This window comes from Muntiacus reevesi, chromosome 1, assembly GCF_963930625.1.
Source record: "Muntiacus reevesi chromosome 1, mMunRee1.1, whole genome shotgun sequence".
Classification (NCBI taxonomy): domain Eukaryota; kingdom Metazoa; phylum Chordata; class Mammalia; order Artiodactyla; family Cervidae; genus Muntiacus; species Muntiacus reevesi.
In genome coordinates, this window is record NC_089249.1 from 140210965 (window position 1) to 140230952 (window position 19988).

Below are 19988 nucleotides of genomic sequence, written 5' to 3' on the forward strand. Positions count from 1 at the left end.
TTTCTTACTTCTTCCAAAGTTTGATGAATATTCTCTAATCACAACATTTTTGCATTTCTTTGAAAACAAATCCAACCTTGAATGGCTTTTTCCTGGAAAGCAGCATGATGTAGCATAATGGTTTGAAAATCTTTTATAAAGTGATAGGCCATTAAAAAACACACAAAATCTCATTAAATTTCAATATATCAAACAAGGTAAATTGCTGTAGGAACGACTGGAGAAGAAAGGACAGAACCTGGTCCTTACATTCTGTCACAGCCTCTGCAGTACCTCCCCCATACCTTTGGAAACAAAACTTTAAAAATATATAGTAGAACACTGAATCTCAATCCCTTGAAACCCAAATTGGGTTCTCTTAGCCTTTTAGTTGGATGCCCCTGCACAAGATATTTCTTTGGTATAATTTTCCTTGTCAGTGAAACTTGCAGAGCTTTTTATGAGGATTATAAATTTGTGTAGCAAATACCACTTATTATATTGAGATCCTTTTTCATGGTATTGAGGGTACATCAAGGACTGAAATGGACAAAAATCCCTGTCCTCACAGAGCTTACATTCTATTAAAAAAGATACACAATTTTAAAAAGGCATAGATAAGTCCTAGGGGATAAACTATAAGGAGATAAATAAAGCAAGAAAGAGGTAAGAAGTAAAGGTGGGTATACTTAATAACATTTATAATGGGTGGTCAAGGAGGGTCTCAATGAGAGGTAACACTGAGCCAAAACAGAAACAATGGAAGGGAACAGGCCCTGTGGCTCGATGAGAAAAGATTTAAGGACAGAGCTGTTCAATTGCTCAGCTGAGTCTGACTCTCTGCGACTCCACGGACTGCAGCATGCTAGGCTTACCTGTACTTCACCATCTCCCGGGGCTTGTTCAAACTCATGTCCACTGAGTCAGTGATAACATCCAACCAATTCGTCCTCTATCATCTCCTTGACTCATAATATATATTCAATAAATGATGATGATTACCATAGCCAAGATAATATAAACAAAGAAAAAAACTCGGGATTAAAAATTTTGTCTCTGCTACTTTACTAGTTCTCTGAGATCTTAAACCATTTACAGTGACCTCTAAGATGCTTACTCCTTGGAAGGAAAGATATGACAAAGCTAGATAGCATGTTAAAAAGCAGAGGCATTACTGACAAAGATCCATATAGTCAAAGCTATGGTTTTTCCAGTAATCATGTATGGATGTTGGAGAAGGATATGGCAACCCACTCCAGTATTCTTGCCTGGGGAATTCTGTGGATGGAGGAGCCTGGTGGGCTGCTATCCACAGGGTCGCACAGAGTCGGACATGATTGAAGTGACTTAGTGTGCATGCATGAATTGAAGAAGGAAATGGCAAGCCACTCAGTATTCTTGCCTGGAGAATCCCAGGGACAGAGGAGCCTGGTGGGCTGCCGACTATGGGGTCGCACAGAGTCGGACACGACTTAGCAGCAGCAGGAGCTTGTCTGGATATGAGAGTTAGACCATAACGAAAGCTGAGCACCGAACAATTGATGCTTTTGAACTGTGGTGTTGGAGAAGACTCTCGTGAGTCCCTTGGACTGCAAGGAGATTAAACAAGTCAATCCTAAAGGAAATCAGTCCTGAATATTCATTGGAAAGACATGCTGAAGCTGAAGCTCCAATACTTTGGCCACCTGATGCGAAGAACTGACTCATTTGAAAAGACCCTGATGCTGGGAAAGATTGAAGGCAGGAGGAGAAGGGGACGACAGAGCATGAGATGTTGGATGGCATCACAGACTCAATGGACATGAGTTTGAGCAAGCTTTGGGAGTTGGTGATGGACAGGGAAGCCTGGTGTGCTGCAGTCCATGGTGTTGCAAAGAGTTGGACATGACTGAGCAATTGAACTGACTATGAGATACAGTTTTCTCATGGAAAATGGGATAACAATACCTGCACTTTGTACAATGTCATTAAAAGGATAAAAATAAGAAAATATGCAAGGAAATATTAAGGAAATAAAGAACCATATAAACTGTCAACTACTGAATCCCCTCCCATACTATTCCATCTTATTAAACAAGGAATTCAATGATTTGATAGGTAGTCCAGGAAGATGATTTTTAATATAAAAGATAACTTCTCTTTTGGAGAGTCAGACCAAGAACAGTAAGAACTGAAGGAGATTGAGACTGATTTCCCATGAAGGAAACCTAACCACTAACCAGCTTAAACTTGCTGGGACTCTGGTTTCAGAGAATAGCCATCTATTTGCTCTGGTCCTTGGTTGACTCACTATAAAATCCCCATCTGGGTGGCTTCAATATACCTTAACCTTTCTTTTGCCCTCCAATAGATTTAATGCCTTTGGTTCACTCATTCAACAAATATTTAATAAATATTATACTTAAAATAAACACAGAGCCAAGAATAGATTTGGGTGAGGGGGTGAACTAAACCAGGAGTCAGCTTAAACAAATCCCCTGTGGAAAGATGAGGGGAAAGGGTGGGGGCAAAGAAAGAAAGGAATCCACTCCACTTCCAGAATTCCTCTCGTCTGAACAAGTCTGAACCTTGAACGTATTTCAGTAGGTAATTACAAACAAAATGAGAGCCTTCAGGGGACCACCACACTGCATTACACTTGGCAAGGAACCCCAAAACAAGCCTAGACTCTGGAGATATGAACACTGCGGTACAAGAGTAACTCCAGCCATTCTGTCCCCCAGCAAATGTTTGCTAAATGCCTACCTATTACTAGGCGCAGAGAGCCAGAACTCCAAAGACAAGACTCCCAAGTGCCCAGCTTTTCCACACTCCCTCTTCTTGTCTACCCACTGGCCCTTTTCCGCCTGTGGTCCAGTGTACAGTTCAACAACACAATCAACCTTTTCTAGAGTGGCCAGTTTTTGGGAGTAGGAATAGAGAACAAATACAAATGCAAAGCCAATGTAAATCCCATATCCAGTCTCACATTTCTCATCTAGTGTGGCTTTTATTTACAGTTCCCACTAATCCCTTCCACGGTCTTTCTGTGATCATCCCCTCTTAGAAATTCTCCTTCTAAAGTTTAATAGATCTTTTCTTCTGGACCTTACCTAAAAGGATTAAAAAGTAGGCTAAGAATAGCAGTCTTCTCACTGGTGTACTCCTAAATTCATACTCTACCATCCTTTTATATTCTGAAAGCAGAACTCAAAATACTGAAAGCCTACTCTGAGTGAACCATACAATCTTTTAAACAATCTTACAAGACAGAGTATTTTCCCTATTTTATAGATAAATGAAAAAGTTAAATATAATGCCCAAAATCAAACAAAATAGTAAATGACAGAGTCCTGCCTGAAGCTCAAGTCTTTCAAATCAAAAGATGAAACTCTTGTTCTCTCTTCCAAACAACAATGGAACTGTCAAAAAAAGGAGATAAGTTATCTATCCTTTCTGGTCATGTACCCATAATCTCCAAGGTTCTTTCCAGCTTTAAAATTCTAAACATCATGTTAGTTAGGACTGATTATTTACATTTTAGCACATAAACCAACTCATTATAACTGATTCTTTATTCACAATCTCTTTGAAGAGGTTTTTTATGCTTTTAGGCCACATGCAAATCATTCTGCTACTAAGTATATTTCTTTGCATATGAAAAAAGGATATAATTTTGTGCAAAATCTCTTTCCTGCTTTTCAGATGGATCCTAATCTATTGCTTTCAACTGATCTGAATTCTTCATTGCTGTGGCCTTGAGTTCATACTCAGACGAAAGAATAACTTAGAGTATTATTAGCACCTGCTCAGTATTGATTTCTTATAAAACCAATATGCTTCTCCTTTAGTATGTCTCATTTGGTGGAATGAAACATTAAACTTCAAATCTTTCAGGCAGAATCAGTGTCAAATAACAAGTCATAAAAATAATTAATATTAATAAAAACTAGATTTGTACCACAAAGTGTTTTTAAATGCTCAAGTGTTTGAAATATATTTGAGGGCAGAAAAATTCTTAGATTCTACACTAAACATGTATGGGGTAAGCTACTTACAAAGATAAACGCTTGAGCTGAAATTTGAGCTGCAATCAAAGAGACAAATTAGCAGTTTATATCCAAGTTAATTACCAGATAAAACAAAAAAATTCAACACTCCTCATTTGAATATAACAGAATCCAGATTTTTTTTTTACAATCTCCAGAGCAGAACCCAATTTTTTGATATATAAAGGAAAAGCAAAGTGTGATCAAGTCTCAAGAAAAGAAGACAATCACAGAGATTAACTTCAGACATCTGAAGATGAATGAGCAGGCAGGATTCTAAAATGGCTACCCTGGTAGCTCAGCTGGTAAAAAATTCACCTGCAATGCATGTAACTCTGATTCGATTCCTGGGCTGGGAAGATCCCTTGGAGAAAGGATAGGCTACCCACTCCAGTATTCTTTGGCTTTCCTTGTGGCTCAGCTGGTAAAGAATCCACCTGCAATGTGGGAGATCTGGGTTCCATCCCTGGAAGAGGGCATGGCAACCCACTCCAGTATTTTGCCTGGAGAATCCCCAGGGTCACAAAGAGTCTGACATGACTCAGTGACTGAGCACAGCATTATAACTATGCTCAAGAATTCAAAGGAAAATTGTTCTTGCAATGAATGGAAAGAGAAAAGTCTCAGTAGAGGAAAACAAAGTCTATCACAAAGAAGCAAATGGAAATCCTAGAGCTGAAAAATGTACCTGAAAATTTTTTGGAGTTTGAAGATGGCTGAGTAGAAGGACCTACATCTCCTCCAGGAAGAGCACCAAAATCACAATTAGCTGTTGAACAACCTTCCATAGGAGGATACTGGAATCCACCAAAAAACAATACCTCATGTCCAAACACAAAGGAAGGAAAGTGAAAGTTGCTCAGTCGAGTCTGACACTTTGCAACCTCATGGACTATATAGTCCATGGAATTCTCCAGGCCAGAATACTGGAGTGGGTAGGCTTTCCCTTCTCCAGGGGTCTTCCCAACCCAGGGATCAAACCCAGGGATCAAACCCAGGTCTCCCACATTGCAGGTGGATTCTTTCCAGCTGAGCCACAAGGGAAGCCGAAGGATACTGGAGTGGGTAGCCTATCCCTTCTCCAGAAGATCTTCCCGACCCAGGAATCAAACCGGGGTCTCCTGCATTGCAGGTGGATTCTTTACCAACTGAATTATCAGGGAAGCACAAAAGAGAAGCTGCCAAGCAGGCAACCACCAAACTGGAGAACAGTAATATTAAAGAAGTTCTCACACTGCTGTGAAGGTTCTGAGCCCCAGCTATCCAGCTTGGGGATCTAGCACAGGGGCTGGGAATCCCCAGAGATTCTGACTTTGAAGGCTAGCATGATTTGATTACAGGACTTCCACAGGACTGGGATAAACAGAAACTCCACTCTTGGAGGGCACAAACAAAATTTTGCTCATACCAAGACCCAGGGGAAAGGAGCAGTGACCCCACAGAGACTGAACCAGGCCCACCTGCTAGTGTTGGAGGGCCTTTTGCAGAGGCGTGGGTTGGGGTATTTCCTGGGAGGAACCCTTGGTGTAAGCTTTCTTGAAAGTTGCTATTAGCCCTACCATAGAGCCTACAGGCTCCACCAGAGAGATGGTTGGATAGCATCACCAACTTGATAGACAGGAGTTTGAACAAGTTATGGCAGTTGGTAATGGACAGGGAAGCCTGGCGTGTTGCAGTCCATTGGGTTGCAAAGAGTCGGACACAACTGAGCGACTGAGCTGAACTGAGAGCCTGTAGACTGGGTTGCCTCAGGCCAAATAATTAACAGGGAGGGAGCACAGCCAACCAACCAGCAGACAGTTAAGAGTTTTACTGAGTGTGTGGCCCTGCCCACCAGAGCAAGACCCAGTTTTTCCCACCACTATTCCCTCCCATCAGGAAGGTTATACAAGCCTCTTAGGCCTCATGCACCTCGGACAGAAGAAGCAAGAAGAACCACAATCCTGCTGCCAAGCTAGAATGAAAACTATATCACAGCAAGTTAATCAAAATGAAAAGGCAAGAGGGTTATGACCTAGATAACCAAGTAAATGAAGTGGAAATAGTCAACCTTTCAGGAAAAGAATTTAGAATAAAGATAGTGAAGATGATCCAAGATCTCAGGAAAAGAATGGAGAAGATGCAAGAAATGTTTACCAAAGACCTAGAAGAATTAAAGGACAGATGTACAATATATTAGAAGGAATCAGTGGCAGAATAAGTGAAGCAGAAGAACGGATAAGTGACCTGGAAGATAGAAGAGTGGAAAACAATGCTACAAGATGGAATACAGAAAAGAGAATGAAAAAAAGAAGAAGACATCCTAAGAGACCTCTAGGACAACATTAAACACACCATCATTCACTTTATAGGGGTCCCAGAAGGAGAAGAGAGATAGAAAGGACCTGAGAAAATATTTGAAGAGGTAATAGCTGAAAAGTTCCCTCACATAGTAAAGGAAACAGTCAATCAAGTTCAGAAAGTACAGAATCCCAGGCAGGATAAAATCAAGGAAAACACACTGAGACACACAGTAATCAAACGGACAAAAATAGACACAAAGAAAATATTGAAAGTAACAAGGGAAAAATGAAAAAATACATGGGAATTCCCATAAGGTTATCAGCTGATTTCTCAATAGAAACTCTGCAAGCCAGAAGGGAATGGCATAACATATTTAAAAAGATTAAAAGGAAGAAGCTACAACCCAGAATCCTCTACCCAGGAAGATTCTCATTCAGATTTGACAGAGAAATCAAAAGCTTTACAGATAAGCAAAAGTTAAGCGAATTCAGTATCACCAAATCAGCTTTACAACAAATGCAAAAGGAACTTCTCTAGGCAGAAAACACAAGACAAGGAAAAGACCTACAAAAAATAAATCCAAAACAATTAAGAAAATGGTAATAGGATCATACATATTGATAATTACCTTAAATGTCAATGGATTAAATACACCAACCAAAAGACAAAGACTGGCTGGGGGGGACGAGAACATGTACATTTACGTGTTTTCACTTACTACATCACTCTACTTAACCTCCCCACCAAATTGTATGTAATTATTTATTGTTAGGATAATCATGTTTCCATTATGACTTGCAATTGTAATTATCTTTTATTTTTTACTTTTTCTGGCTACTGATTGTGAAAACTGATACACATCTTTCACTATTGTGACTATGTAATATTTGCTTAATACCATTTTATCATTGGTCAGAAAATAACAGAATTCTATATCACTAAAATTACCATTTAATAGAAAAATCTGTAACCACTTTTTAAAACCCAAATGCACACACACACACAAAACAAGTTTTTTTGAAAAATACAAATACCCAGGTATTATTTCTTTTTCCTCCAAAGCTCAGGATGTGATTCTAATGAGCAGACATGTTTCAAAAGAACAGGGCTATATGGTGATCTTTTACTTTTATCTAGTTGCTTTACTTTTTCTATTTCATATTCAGTGCTCCCATTTCATTTATTTTATGCTTTCCAATCTCCACATCTCTTTTTTGTTGTTTCTCTTTCTCAAGCCTTTGTCAAGTGTAGTAGAAAAATCTTTGTATAAATATATATGTATAGTATGTAAATTTTGCCAAGCTAAAAAATTTATGACATTTTGATTCTATTTGTTTGACTAAGTATGAATAGAAAAATAGATTTGTAATGTATATTCACTTAAAACTTTGACATAGTTTGATTTATTCTGGCATATAGTATTCTTGCTGACAATCTAGAAAGCTTATTGTCTTACTGATTTAAAAAAGTTTTTTTGAATAGGCTTGAAACTTCTAATCCTATCCTGAGAATATAAAGAAATACTATGTTGTAAGAAACAAAACAAATGAAGCAAACAAACCAGGAAAGTAACAATGTGATACAGTATTATTAACTAAAGTACAAATTTTATTCAAATTTCACAAGTATTTATGTTAGTATCCATTATTTGTTTTCATACCTTACTCAAGATTTCACAATGTATTTAGCTGCACTGAGTAGCATCAGCTGTATACAACACATTTTGATAAATTCTCCTCATTTTTATTCTATTAACAAATACTTTCCCGTTTTCCTTATTATGGCTTCTTAGATATACCCACAATTTAAAAATGGGCACTTAATTTCCAAAAAAGTGAGGTTTTTAAAGTATCTTTGATATTAATTTCTCATTTAATTGCTTTCTTCTCTGTAGCCACCCTCAGTGTTTTTCAGTCTTCTAATTTCATTGAAGCTTTCAATAGCTAAGTCAAAGATCTCTCTTGGTAAATGTCACAATGCACTTGAAAATATGTAGGTTATTTTAAAATATCTTTTGACATTGATCTCTAACATAATTCCACAGTGATAAGAGAATAGATTCTGTATAATCTCAAAGCCTTTAGACCATGAAATTTTTGCACCTTGTTTTATGTCCTTGGATATATTCCAGTGTCTCTTGGCTTACAGTCTATGAGAACTTGAATAAAATTTATATCCTACTTTTGTGTGAAAATTGTATAAATTATGTTGAATTGGTTCATAGTGCTTTTCAGGTATACTATATCCTTCTATTCATTTTATTAATTTTTGAGAATCTGATATTGAAACTCCAGCCAAAAATCTTAATTAGTCTACTAAGAAAAATTAAAATGCATAGTGGAACTAAATGTAACTTTGCTTTGTAATTTCCAAGTCTCCTGTAAATGTGTTATCATGCCTTCATAATTTAAAAAAGAAAAATACAAAAAAATTTTAAATATATCTGAAAAATTTTAAATATATTTGGATAGGTCAACAGTAGAATGGAGATAATATGAATGAATTCAAAAATCAATTAAAAAATTATCTACTCTGACGGTCAGAGAGGGAAAAATTAAAATAGTAATAGAAGGAGGTATCATCTCAGGAACTTATAGTGAAATATTAAAAGATTTGGTGTATGTATAATTGGAGACCCAGAAGGAGAACATATAATGAAGAGAAATTATTTGAAGATATAATGGTCAAAAGAGTCCCCAAGTTTGATGGAAGATATAAATTTACAGATTCAGACTGCTCAACAAACACCAAGCAGGATTAATATAAAGATGGCTATGTCCAGGCAGCCATAGTCAAATTACTGAAAACTAAAGGTATAGAGAAAAGTCTTAAAAGTAGCCATGGGGTGGAAGTCGGGGGATGACAATGCATACAGAGTGATAACAACTTGCACTGAGTCCTAACCAGAAACTATGGAGTCCAGTACACATGGGACAATAGTAAAGTGCAAAAAGATTAAAAAAAAAAAAAAAAAAAAACAGTCAATCTGGAATTCAATCTCAAGCAAAAACCTCTTTTAAGAGGAAAGACAAAATAGAGACACTTTCTGAGTACAAAATATCATGAAACATAAATACAAATACAATTTGTAACCAGGAATACTGCATAATAAGTCTTTATGCTTAATATCAGTTGGTATGTTTAGAAAAAAATGAATAGCATTGGAAATGATAAATATACAATTTTTCTTTCCTTTATTTATTAAATTCATATGACAATTTAAAGCCAAAGCAATAACACTTCCTTGTGTAGTTTGCAATACTTGTGGATATAAGAATATGATGACTCTAGTATAAAGTAGAAAAATGAACCTATAAGTTTTTGTGGGTTTTAGGTTATACATGAGGGATAGATTATTAACTCTAAAAAGGCTGTAATAAATTTCTATTCCATATATTTAAAATATGAAAAGCAATATAGCTAAAAATAAAGTAAAATTCAAAAAATATTCAAAAGTCCAAAATAAGGTAGAGAACTGAAAAAAAAAAGGAGGGGGGACAGAAAATAATAAAATAGTTGACCTAAATCCAACAATCAAAATAATATTAACTAAGTACTCCCCATTAAAAGACAGAAATTGTCAGAATAGCAGAACTAAAGAAAGAAAGAAAGAAAATCTCAACTATATTCTGTCTACAATATACACACTTTTAGCAACAGAGACACAAAGTAAATACCAGTACAAAGACACATCATGCAAAAATAGGAATCATATAAAAGCTGGAGTATCTATGTTAATATCAGGTAAAGTACACTTTAAGGAAAGAGCATTATCAGATTAAAAGTGACATTTCAAAATGTCACAATTTATATAAAAAGTCATTAAGACCTAACAATCTTAAATGTCTACATGCCTAATGGTCAAGCTTCAGCATATATAAGGTAAAAATACACAGAATTAAAGGAAAAAATATGATATTCCACCACTGTGGTTGAAAATATTACCATTCCTCCCGGCAAATGATAAAACTATTTAATCACTAAGTTGTGTTTGACTCTTTTGCAACTCCATGGATTGTCGCCCGCCAGGCTCCTCTGTCCATGGGATTTCCCAGGCAAGAATACTGGAGTGGGTTGCCATTTCCTTCTCCAGGAGCTCTTCCAGACCCAGGGATTAATCCTGCATCTCCTGTGTCTTCCTGACCCAGTGGTCAAACCTATGTAATGATAAAATTATACAAATAAAAAATCAGCCATAAAATAAATGATCTATCAACCAACTTGAAAGTGAAAGTGAAAGTTAGTTGCTCAGTCATGTCCGACTCTTTGTGATCTCATGGACTGAAGCCTGCTTGGCTCCTCTATCCATGGAATTCTCCAGGCAAGAATACTGGAGTGGGTTGCCATTTCCTTCTCCAGAGGATCTTCCCTACCCAGGGACAGAACCCAAGCCTCTGGCATCACAGGCAAATTCTTTACAAACTGGGCCACTAAGGAAGCCCCACAACCAGCTTAACCTAATGGATATATATAAAGAATACAACAACCAACAACTGGAGAATGTACATTCTTTTCAAATTTACATGGTATATTCACCCAAGATAGATCCTTTATACTAGGTCACAAAACCAAAGTTACAATAAATTAAGACTGAAATCATACAGAGTCTGTTCCTTGACCACAATGAAATTAAATTAGAAATCAGTAACAATAAAATTGTTACTAAGAAGACCCCAAATGTTTTGAAAGTGGACAATATACCTCAGGGTAATCCATGGGTCAAAGAAGAAATCACAAGGGAAATCAGGAAATATTTTAAAACTGAATGACAGTAAAAATATATCATGTTCAATTTTGTGGGGGTGTAACTGAAGTAGCGCTTAGAGGAAAGTTTATAGCTTTAAATTCTATTTGACAAAAAGAAAAGTATAAAAAAGAAAAACTAAAGTTACAATTTAAGAAGAAGGAAAAAAGAAAAATTAATCAATAATATAAGGAAGGAAATAACAAAGAGTATAAATCCATGAAACAGAAAACCAAAAAAGCTCAATTGAACTTTTAAAAAATTATTACTAATTTGCTCTCTCATTCACTATCTCACTCTCTGCCATCTAGTTTAACCATTTTATTGATTTTTTCAAAAAATCAGTATTTTATTTTCTTGATCATTCTCTGTTGTTCTAGCCAACAGAAATTAAAAGGATAATAAAAACATTATAAATACCTTTATGCCAATAAGTATAACAACTTAGATGGAAGGGAGAAATTTATTGACAGAAGAAAAAAAAAATCAACTCACCAAAACTGATGCAAAATGAGAGAAAATCTGAACAAACAAACAAACAAAAAAAAGTCCAATCCTAGAAAACCCCCAAACCTAGAGCTATTAAAGAATCTGGATGATCAAAAACTAACTCCAGATCCAGATAGTGCTCTGGTGAATTCTACCTAACATCAAAGGAAGGAATAACACCAAATCTACGCTCTGAAAAGTAACAGAGGTGGAATCTCCAAACTAGCTTTATAAATCCAGGACCCTAAAAATCAAAAAGTGATAAGTGATAAAAGAAAAACTAAAAGAAAATCAGGAGCTTGGGGAGCAGTGTGGGCTGCAGTATAATTACGGCGGTCAGCTCTTTTGGAAGGAGACACTTGCGAAAGGACTTGAAGGACGCGAGGGCCAATGGGGATTGCATGTTGGAACAGAACCAGTGCAAAGGCCCTAAGGCAGGAATGTGCCAAGAAACAGCAAGGAGGCAGGTGGAGCATCCTGCAGGCCCAAGTAAGGAAAGTTTATGAAAGAAGAAGGAAGGGATTAACTGTTCACGGCTAATACAGTGAAGACCCAGGATTTAGCAAATTGGAGGTAACCAGTGACCGCTAAGAGAGTGGCGTTTTGGGATTGGTGGGGCCAGAGAAGGTTTTAGAGAGAAAGGGAGAACTGGATCTACGGAATAGAGACATCTCTTGTAATGGGCTGAGCCTCAGAGGGGAAGAAAGAAACGGGACAGTAGTTGAAGAGAGAGGTAGAATCCAAAGAAGGGGTTTTTGCATGTGTGTTTAAGATAGAACAGTATGCTTGTATGTTAATGGATATGATCCTGGGGTTCCCTGGTGGCTTAGTGGTAAATAATCTGCCTGCAATGCAAGAGACGTGGGTTCCATCCCTGGATCTGGAAGATCCCCTGGAGGAGGCCATGGCAACCCACTCCAATGTTCTTGCCAGGAAAATCCCACAGACAGAGGAGCCTTGGGCTATGGTCCATGAGGTCATTAGAGTCGGGCATGGCTGAAGTGATTGAGCACACATGTATGTGATCCTGAAGAACTAATACCATAGAAGAGACAGGCAGACTGTTAGATGAATGCCCTTGGTCCAAAGTCAGGTACATCTCCTTTGTAAGTATGCAGTTTTCCTAACAATTTGCACATTTCAGAAGAATTCCAAGGTCTTCTAAAAAATTAGCTGCAGCCAAAAATCAATAGTTTATGAAATACTGCAATAATTATGAAAATGTTTGCCAGATCATTAAAAAAATTGTTAACATAAATAATTACTTGAGCACTTGAGAAAAAGTTAGAGCAAACTCTTCAAACATATCCAAAGTAGTTTTTTGTAAAGTGATTCAATCAAGTGGCCCAAGAAGCTTTTCCTCCTTTTGTTTTCTTCTTCACTGTTTTGTGTCTTGTGGAGCACATTTTGCTATCTTACAGAGTACTTGATGGAAAATTTATTTTTCTTGATGCAGGTTCAGTTTGATATAATGCCCTTAGGTGTTCACACAACTTCATTTCTTAAAGTATTCAAAAATGAAGTCAATGGGAGGTGATCCACATGAGAATGTGTGCCTGGGATTTTTATTTTCCTGAGGCTGTTGCTATAGCTTTTTGGCAGTAAAACTGCATAATGAACTAATTAAAAATTTAAAACACATTGTTAGGCAATTTAGAACCACACTCAGAAGATTAATTTAAAAGAAATAATGAGAAAAAGCAAAGAAAAGTCTATATACCAAAGAGAGTTGTAGTAAGAGTCAAGAATCACAAAATGGTTTTTATTAGTTTTAATTATTTTGCTTCCCTAACCAGAAAGATATTACCAGGTTGGCTTTACTGCCAAATTACATAGTATGCACAAGTCAGATCCAACTCTCAATAAGATTTGATAGTAAAGAGAGACAGAAAGAACCCATGGGACTCCAGTTTTCATTACCCCAAAGGAGAAATGATGGATAGAAAATGAAAGTCAGTATTCCAGATACTATGAAACATAAGAAAGCAGGCATAGCAAAGTGGTTCCTTTCCAACTAAAGACTGTGAGCTATAATTAAGAGGACATAGGTCAATAATCTACTTCAAATAACTAATCTGTTTTTGGCTCACTAAACCAATCTTAGAAACAGTTGAACTGTTACAATTAAGAGCTGTTATAATTGTTAAGAGCCTGAAGCTGAAAGCGTTAAGTCGCGCAGTCGTGTCTGACTCTCTGTGACCCCCTGGACTGTAGCCCACCAGGCTCCTCTGTCCATGGAATTCTCCAGACAAGAATACTGGAGTGGGTAGCCATTCCTTTCTCCAGGGGATCTTTCCAACTCAGGTCTCCTGCACTGCTGGAGACTGCAGATTCTCTACTATTTGAGTCACCAGGTTAGTGTCTTAAATAAAAGCGGAAACTACCTTAGGACCATGAAGTCCCCAAAGACTCAGTGGTCCTAAGATGGGAAGGAGAGCAGAAATCTGGGAAATAAGCCAGAGCCAGAACCCGCTCTTATCCTGAGAATTATGCATAATCTGAAAACATGGAACTTCCAGTTTAATGATCACATGGGGCATCAGACACTTAAGAGACAAAGCCTCAGGGCTTGGCCAAGTGGAGAACTATGATAGGAGACAGTGCATAAAACTATAACCCAAAGAGCTCCATGCTCTCAGTACAATGAGGGAATACAGACAGGTGGCTAGAAAATTACTGATAGATTCTACAGATATCTGGAAATTTTAGAACATACTTTTAAATAAATAAATAGATCAAAGAAGAAGTGATAAAATAGGAATACACCTAAATAAAAATAATATATATCATAGGTGGTCACAATATACAATTATCAAATATACTTTTCTGGAGATCATTGTAAGAGGACACAGAAAAGAAATTATCTACATAGAAAACTCAAAGGAATCTACATATAAATCATTAGAACTCATATGATAGCTTAAAAAAATTAGACATAAAATATATGCATGGAACTAAAAAGCAACAGTTAAAAAAGATACAATTTTTAAAGGTACACTGATAACCTAAACAAACAAAAAATCTATAAATAAATCCCACATGTATGGATATTTGTCCTTTGTGAACAAAATTATGAAACTATGCTAAGAGACACTCTACTTACCAAATCATATTAGTAAGATATTCTCTCCAAACTGTTCTATATGCTCTATATGGCAATGCCAATACTGTTTCTAAAATTTACATGTAAGAGCAAATGATCTAAACTTCTAAGAAACATGACACTAGCCATCTAGATATGTGGTACTGGCACAATTATAGATAAATACACTAAAGGAAACCAAATCAAACTCACACATACATGGAAATTTGACTAATGACTGAAAACAAATAGAAAAAATAAAAGGGACAATTGCTCAACAGATAGTGTAAGAACACGTGGCAATACACATGGGGCACTGGGAAAAAAATTGAATACCCGCTTCACATCCAACATCAAAAGCAATTCCAGGTGGCAAAAAGTGTTAAAGGAGAAAGACAAAAATTTTAGAAGACAAGTAGGAGAACGTCTTTATGTCTTTGGGGTAGAATTTAACAATACCCCAATAACTGGAGACCAAAAAGAAAAAAAAAATTAACTTAAGAAACTAATTATTAAAATTAAAGCTTCAATTCTTAATTGTAAGAATTGAATATCATAAGCCCATGTAAGATATCATAAAGAAAGTGAAAAGAAAAGCCACACATTGGGAGAACATTTATATTTATGAAACATAAATCTTCAAGGAAATCTAACGTGGTAATCACTGGCCATATGTGACTATTTACCTTAAATTTAAAATTTAATTACTCAGTAGTTATTGCTACATTTCAAGTGCTCAGCAGCCCCAAGTGCTAGTGGCTGCTTGACTAGCACCAGTATGAAACATCTCCATCACCACAGATGTCTCTTTTGGATACAACTGATCTAGAACAAGTGTGGAATATTTAAACTTCTAAAATAAACAGACAACTCAATTTTAAAAATGGACAAAGGACATTAGTAGACATTCAACACAATAATAAACACACAAAAAATGAACCATAAACATGGTAAACAGTCATTTTAACTTCATTAGTAATCAGAGTAAAACAAATTAAACTCATTAGATAAAATCTCAACATTCCAAACTGGCAAAAGATTAAAACTCAATAATACTAAGTATTGAAGATGGTATAGAGCAGCACATTTCCAGTACACTGTCTGTAGAAAGGTAACCCACGGTAACCACTGAGGGAGCAGTTTTGCATTATCCAATCACACTGAACACTCTGGTACCCAGCAATTCTACTTTAGAAAAGGAATTCTCCACCCGAGCCAGTCTCTCCCTTGACCCAGGGTACTTGGAAAAGCATTTAATTGGCAGAAGTCAGGGATAATAATGTTCCTGCAACTCAAAGAATTATTCCACTTAAATTTTGCACCAGGAGATAAGACTAACAACAGTAAAAATCAACACTAGACACAACACAAACATCATCAAAAGAAAAACAGATACTAAACTGCATTTAATGGAATGCTTATAATTGAGAATAAATGCTCCTTAGTTACATATATCAACAGAGGTGATTTTAAGGATTATAATACTCAGTAAAGTAGCAAGATATGTGAACATAATACACTTGAGATGTATATAAAGAAAAAAAACAATCAAATAATGAATTTGGGGATGTATATATATATTTCAAACACACACAAGCAAAGGTATGGTTAACAAAAAATCAGGACAGAATTATCCTTGGGAGAGAAGGTTACATGGGTGCTTTCTAAAGTACCGGGAATGCTTTATTTCTTTAGATGGGTTGTAGGTTGAGATGTTCATTTTAATCCAGTATTTCTGTATTCTACTCATACATGTTTTATATACTCTACATGTTTGATATATTTCACAATTTTTAAAAAGTCAGCTCAGTTACTTAACAACTAGGCTCCTTCACCTTCGTGAACTTGGTTAGTTATAGCTAAACTCCATCTATAGTTATTCTATAGTTTCAAGGAGATAATATATATGAAAGTGTGAGCCACAGTGATGCGGGACAGAATAGGAAACACAGAGGTAAGCATTTCCCTAAAGATTTCATCCTGAGTACTGGCCAGGATCACAGGGCCCTGAGTTCCTAGGCAGTTATTAATCAAGTCAAGTAAATGTCAGGAGTTCTCTGTTCTCTCAATTTAGAGTGAGGATAACTCGAGTCCAATTCAAGCCACGAGAGAATCATAATATTGAAGGCAGAGCAGATAGTCGCTTAAAGTGTCTGGAAACCTTGTCATGGAAGAAAAAATTATTCAGGACCTGGGTATTTTCAGTTCTAGGCTAAACGATAATGACATGATAATTATCTCCAAATATTGGATGTGAAAGTGGCCTAAGATCTATTTTGTCCAAGGTTCTTCTAGAGAGACTGGAGAAATTAAAGAAAAGTTAAAAAGTACATTCCTGGTCAATATTTAAGAAAGAAATTTTGACAATAAAAGGGAGGAGACAGAAATGACGAGGTGATGAGTCTCTTTCACCTATCTTCTTCAACTAAAGACAGTCTAGCAGTCTTCTGTTTTGTAGGCTCCTGCAATGCAGGGGACTCGGGTTCGATCCCTGGGCGGGGAAGATCCCCTGGAGAAGGGAATGGCAGCCCACTCCAATAATCTTGCCTGGAGACTCCCATGGACAGAGGAGCCTGCTGGGCTACAGTCCACAGTGTCACAGAGAGTCGGACACAGCTAAGTGACTGCCACACACTGGTGGCTCCGCAGGTGAAGAATCTGCCTGTAACCCGGGAGACCTGGGTTCAGTCCCTGGGTCGGGAAGATCCCCTGGAGAAGGGAATGGCAACCCACTCCAGTGTTCTGGCCTGGAGAATTCCATGGCTACAGTCCGTGGGATCACAAAGAGCCAGACATGACTGAGCAACTAACACTTTCTGTTTTGTAAGAAAATACAGAGTTTAAAATAAACCCAGTTAAAATAAAAATATAGATGGTATAACTTAGTGTCAAACTTATTCTGAAAACCAGTTCTCTTACTTAGTAGTCACGAGACTGTAGCTAACTTATTCTATCTTTGGGAGTTTTGTCTACCTCATCTAAGATAACGATAACAACTTTCCTTCAGGGCTATATGGAAAAACCCATGTGATAATATATGGAAATCACCATACTTCTATAAGTGCACTAAATAAGCTGCTAATAATTTTTGAAAATTATTATAGAAGATTTCCAAACTTGTTCACAGCTAGATTTTAAAAAGCAAGGACATCACTCCAAGAAAATGAAACAACTTTAATGTTTAAAAACAGCCAAAGAGGGACTTCATTGGGGGTACAGTGGTTCAGACTCCACACTTCCAATGCCGGGGGCACAGGTTCCATCCTTGGTCCGGGAACTAAGATCCCAAGTGCCCTATGGCATCCCCCTCGGCCAAGAAAAAACATCTAAAAGAAGAACTTGTATCTGTTACTTAAGGAAAGGCAACAAAATTGATATCCTTGGATCAGTTTCTTTAAAACCTTATCAAATGGCTTTTAGTCTCCCAGTAAGTCTCCTTGAACATGCTTTGTGTAGAAACCTTCTCCTATAAAAACCCTTTTCATGACCCTAAAGCACTTTCCAGTTTGCCAGAATAAAAATAAGTCAGAATCATGAAGGTAAGATTTGATACAACAAACCACATTCCCTACAATTTCAGGTCATTAGTTTTAAAAATTATCTAAAGCTAAGAAAAGGGGTACATGCTTAATGTCTCATGTTGTCTAAATTTAACCTGCAGAAACCAATAAACGTCTTGAATGTCTATAAACAGGAGATGTTGAACTTCAAGATGAAACCACAGTAGTTTATTATAAATAAATAACTATCCTATAAATAACTTCACTTTAATGACACTTGAAAAGTTTGTCCTTCTGCATAGCACTTTTGAAGTTCTGATCAAGTCAAGATGAATAAGATAAAGGCAGCAACTCAGGGAGTTTAAATTATTTTATATTTTCCTATAGTTATGCTTTTATTCTGTGGAAACACTCTGTTATACTCTGGTTTTCAGCTTGGTCCTGTTTTTTACTTAAGTTTCCAATCTAGCTTCAAATTACTAGTTGGGAGTCACATGGTGTAATGAGGTTGGTAGATTAGCTGAAATTAAAACCCAGAATCCTCTTTACCACCTTTTCTTTCAAGCACGGATCAATTATTTATGACCAAGTTCACCAACACTATGTTTTAGCTTAGAAAGCAGTCCATTTGAAGCCAGCTATAAATAAAGTGAATAGAATATGGCCTTAGAACTTTTTGACCCCACAGAGCATTGAGAAGATGGGAGAAAAGCAGCAGTGGAAGAAAACAAGAAGAGGAAAGAAAAATAAAAGAACAAAGAAGCCAACATTCACTGAGCTGCTTCGACATCAGGCCATCCATCTAACGCATTTCACTTATTCTCAGTTAACTGGACATTACTTCGTTTAATTCTCACAACCCCATCAAGCAGATATATCTCCACCTATTTTAAGATTAAGAAACTGTAGCTCAAAAGGCTAAATTTCTTCCTGAGAGTCATGAAATAAGTAGAAAGACCAGATTTTGACCTGGGGTTTGTCTGATTCCAAAGCCTGAGCATCTTTCCCTATAGCAGATGAAATCATTTCTAATATTTTAAAATCTGAGTTTTGGAATTTCTAAAAAAATAACAAGGAACTAAATAGTATTTTCAATGGATAGCATGAATAGCAGAAAACCGTCCTATAACCATTATTCCAATTGCTTATAAGAACCTAGGTGGGAGGTTCACCATTTGCTTAAGATGTGTATGAAATCAAATATACAGAGCAACAGACAACCTCACATGGAGACTAGAGAGAGTCATGAAGCCAAAAGCAATCCAAAGACAGAGAATGCCAAGTGTGCCGTCACCTCTTACCTGCTGCACTTCACTTTCTCCATTTGAAATTTTCTCAGTGTAAACAAAGGAGTTGAATATCCGCTGCAAGGAAAAGAAAATGAGCAAACATTAGATTTTCTAAATAAGGCAACCATTTTCTATCTGAATGTATGTGTGTGAATAATCTGTTTACAGCACAAAGAGAATCAAGCAGAAAAAATTTAATTAAGATAGTTACTTTACACTGAGAAATCCAAATATCAGCCAGAGTCAATCACACTGATGGAAGCAATACCCAGGCACTTCTGTAGTGAAATAAACCAGATGTTACGCTATATTTTTCATTTTCAAAAATACATTTAATTATAGATTTCCGGAGCCCATGCCATTTTATCCGACTGGTATAATCTGACAAAGCTGTGTTTCTCATTTAAGCCCTGCAACTCCCTGAATGCAGTAATTGTTTACAGACACTACAATCTAATGTAATAAAGCTCTTTAAAAAGGATTTTTTCCATATTCTCTCATGTCCCTGTCCAACTGGTACCTACCCAATATTATCTATCACCTTCATTACCCAAGTACCCCTTTGAAAAAGCAGTATAATAGGGCTTGCCAAAT

The 19988-nt window shown here is 36.7% G+C and overlaps 1 protein-coding gene across 1 annotated transcript in view; it reads right to left on the reverse strand.

Moving 5' to 3' along the window:
- Window positions 1-19988, reverse strand: part of CACHD1 (cache domain containing 1) — a 232012-nt gene that overhangs the window by 122853 nt on the left and 89171 nt on the right. The window contains exon 2 of the mRNA XM_065911617.1: window positions 19407-19469. Coding sequence (XP_065767689.1) covers window positions 19407-19469 — 63 coding nt within the window. The remainder of the gene's footprint in view (window positions 1-19406; window positions 19470-19988) is intronic.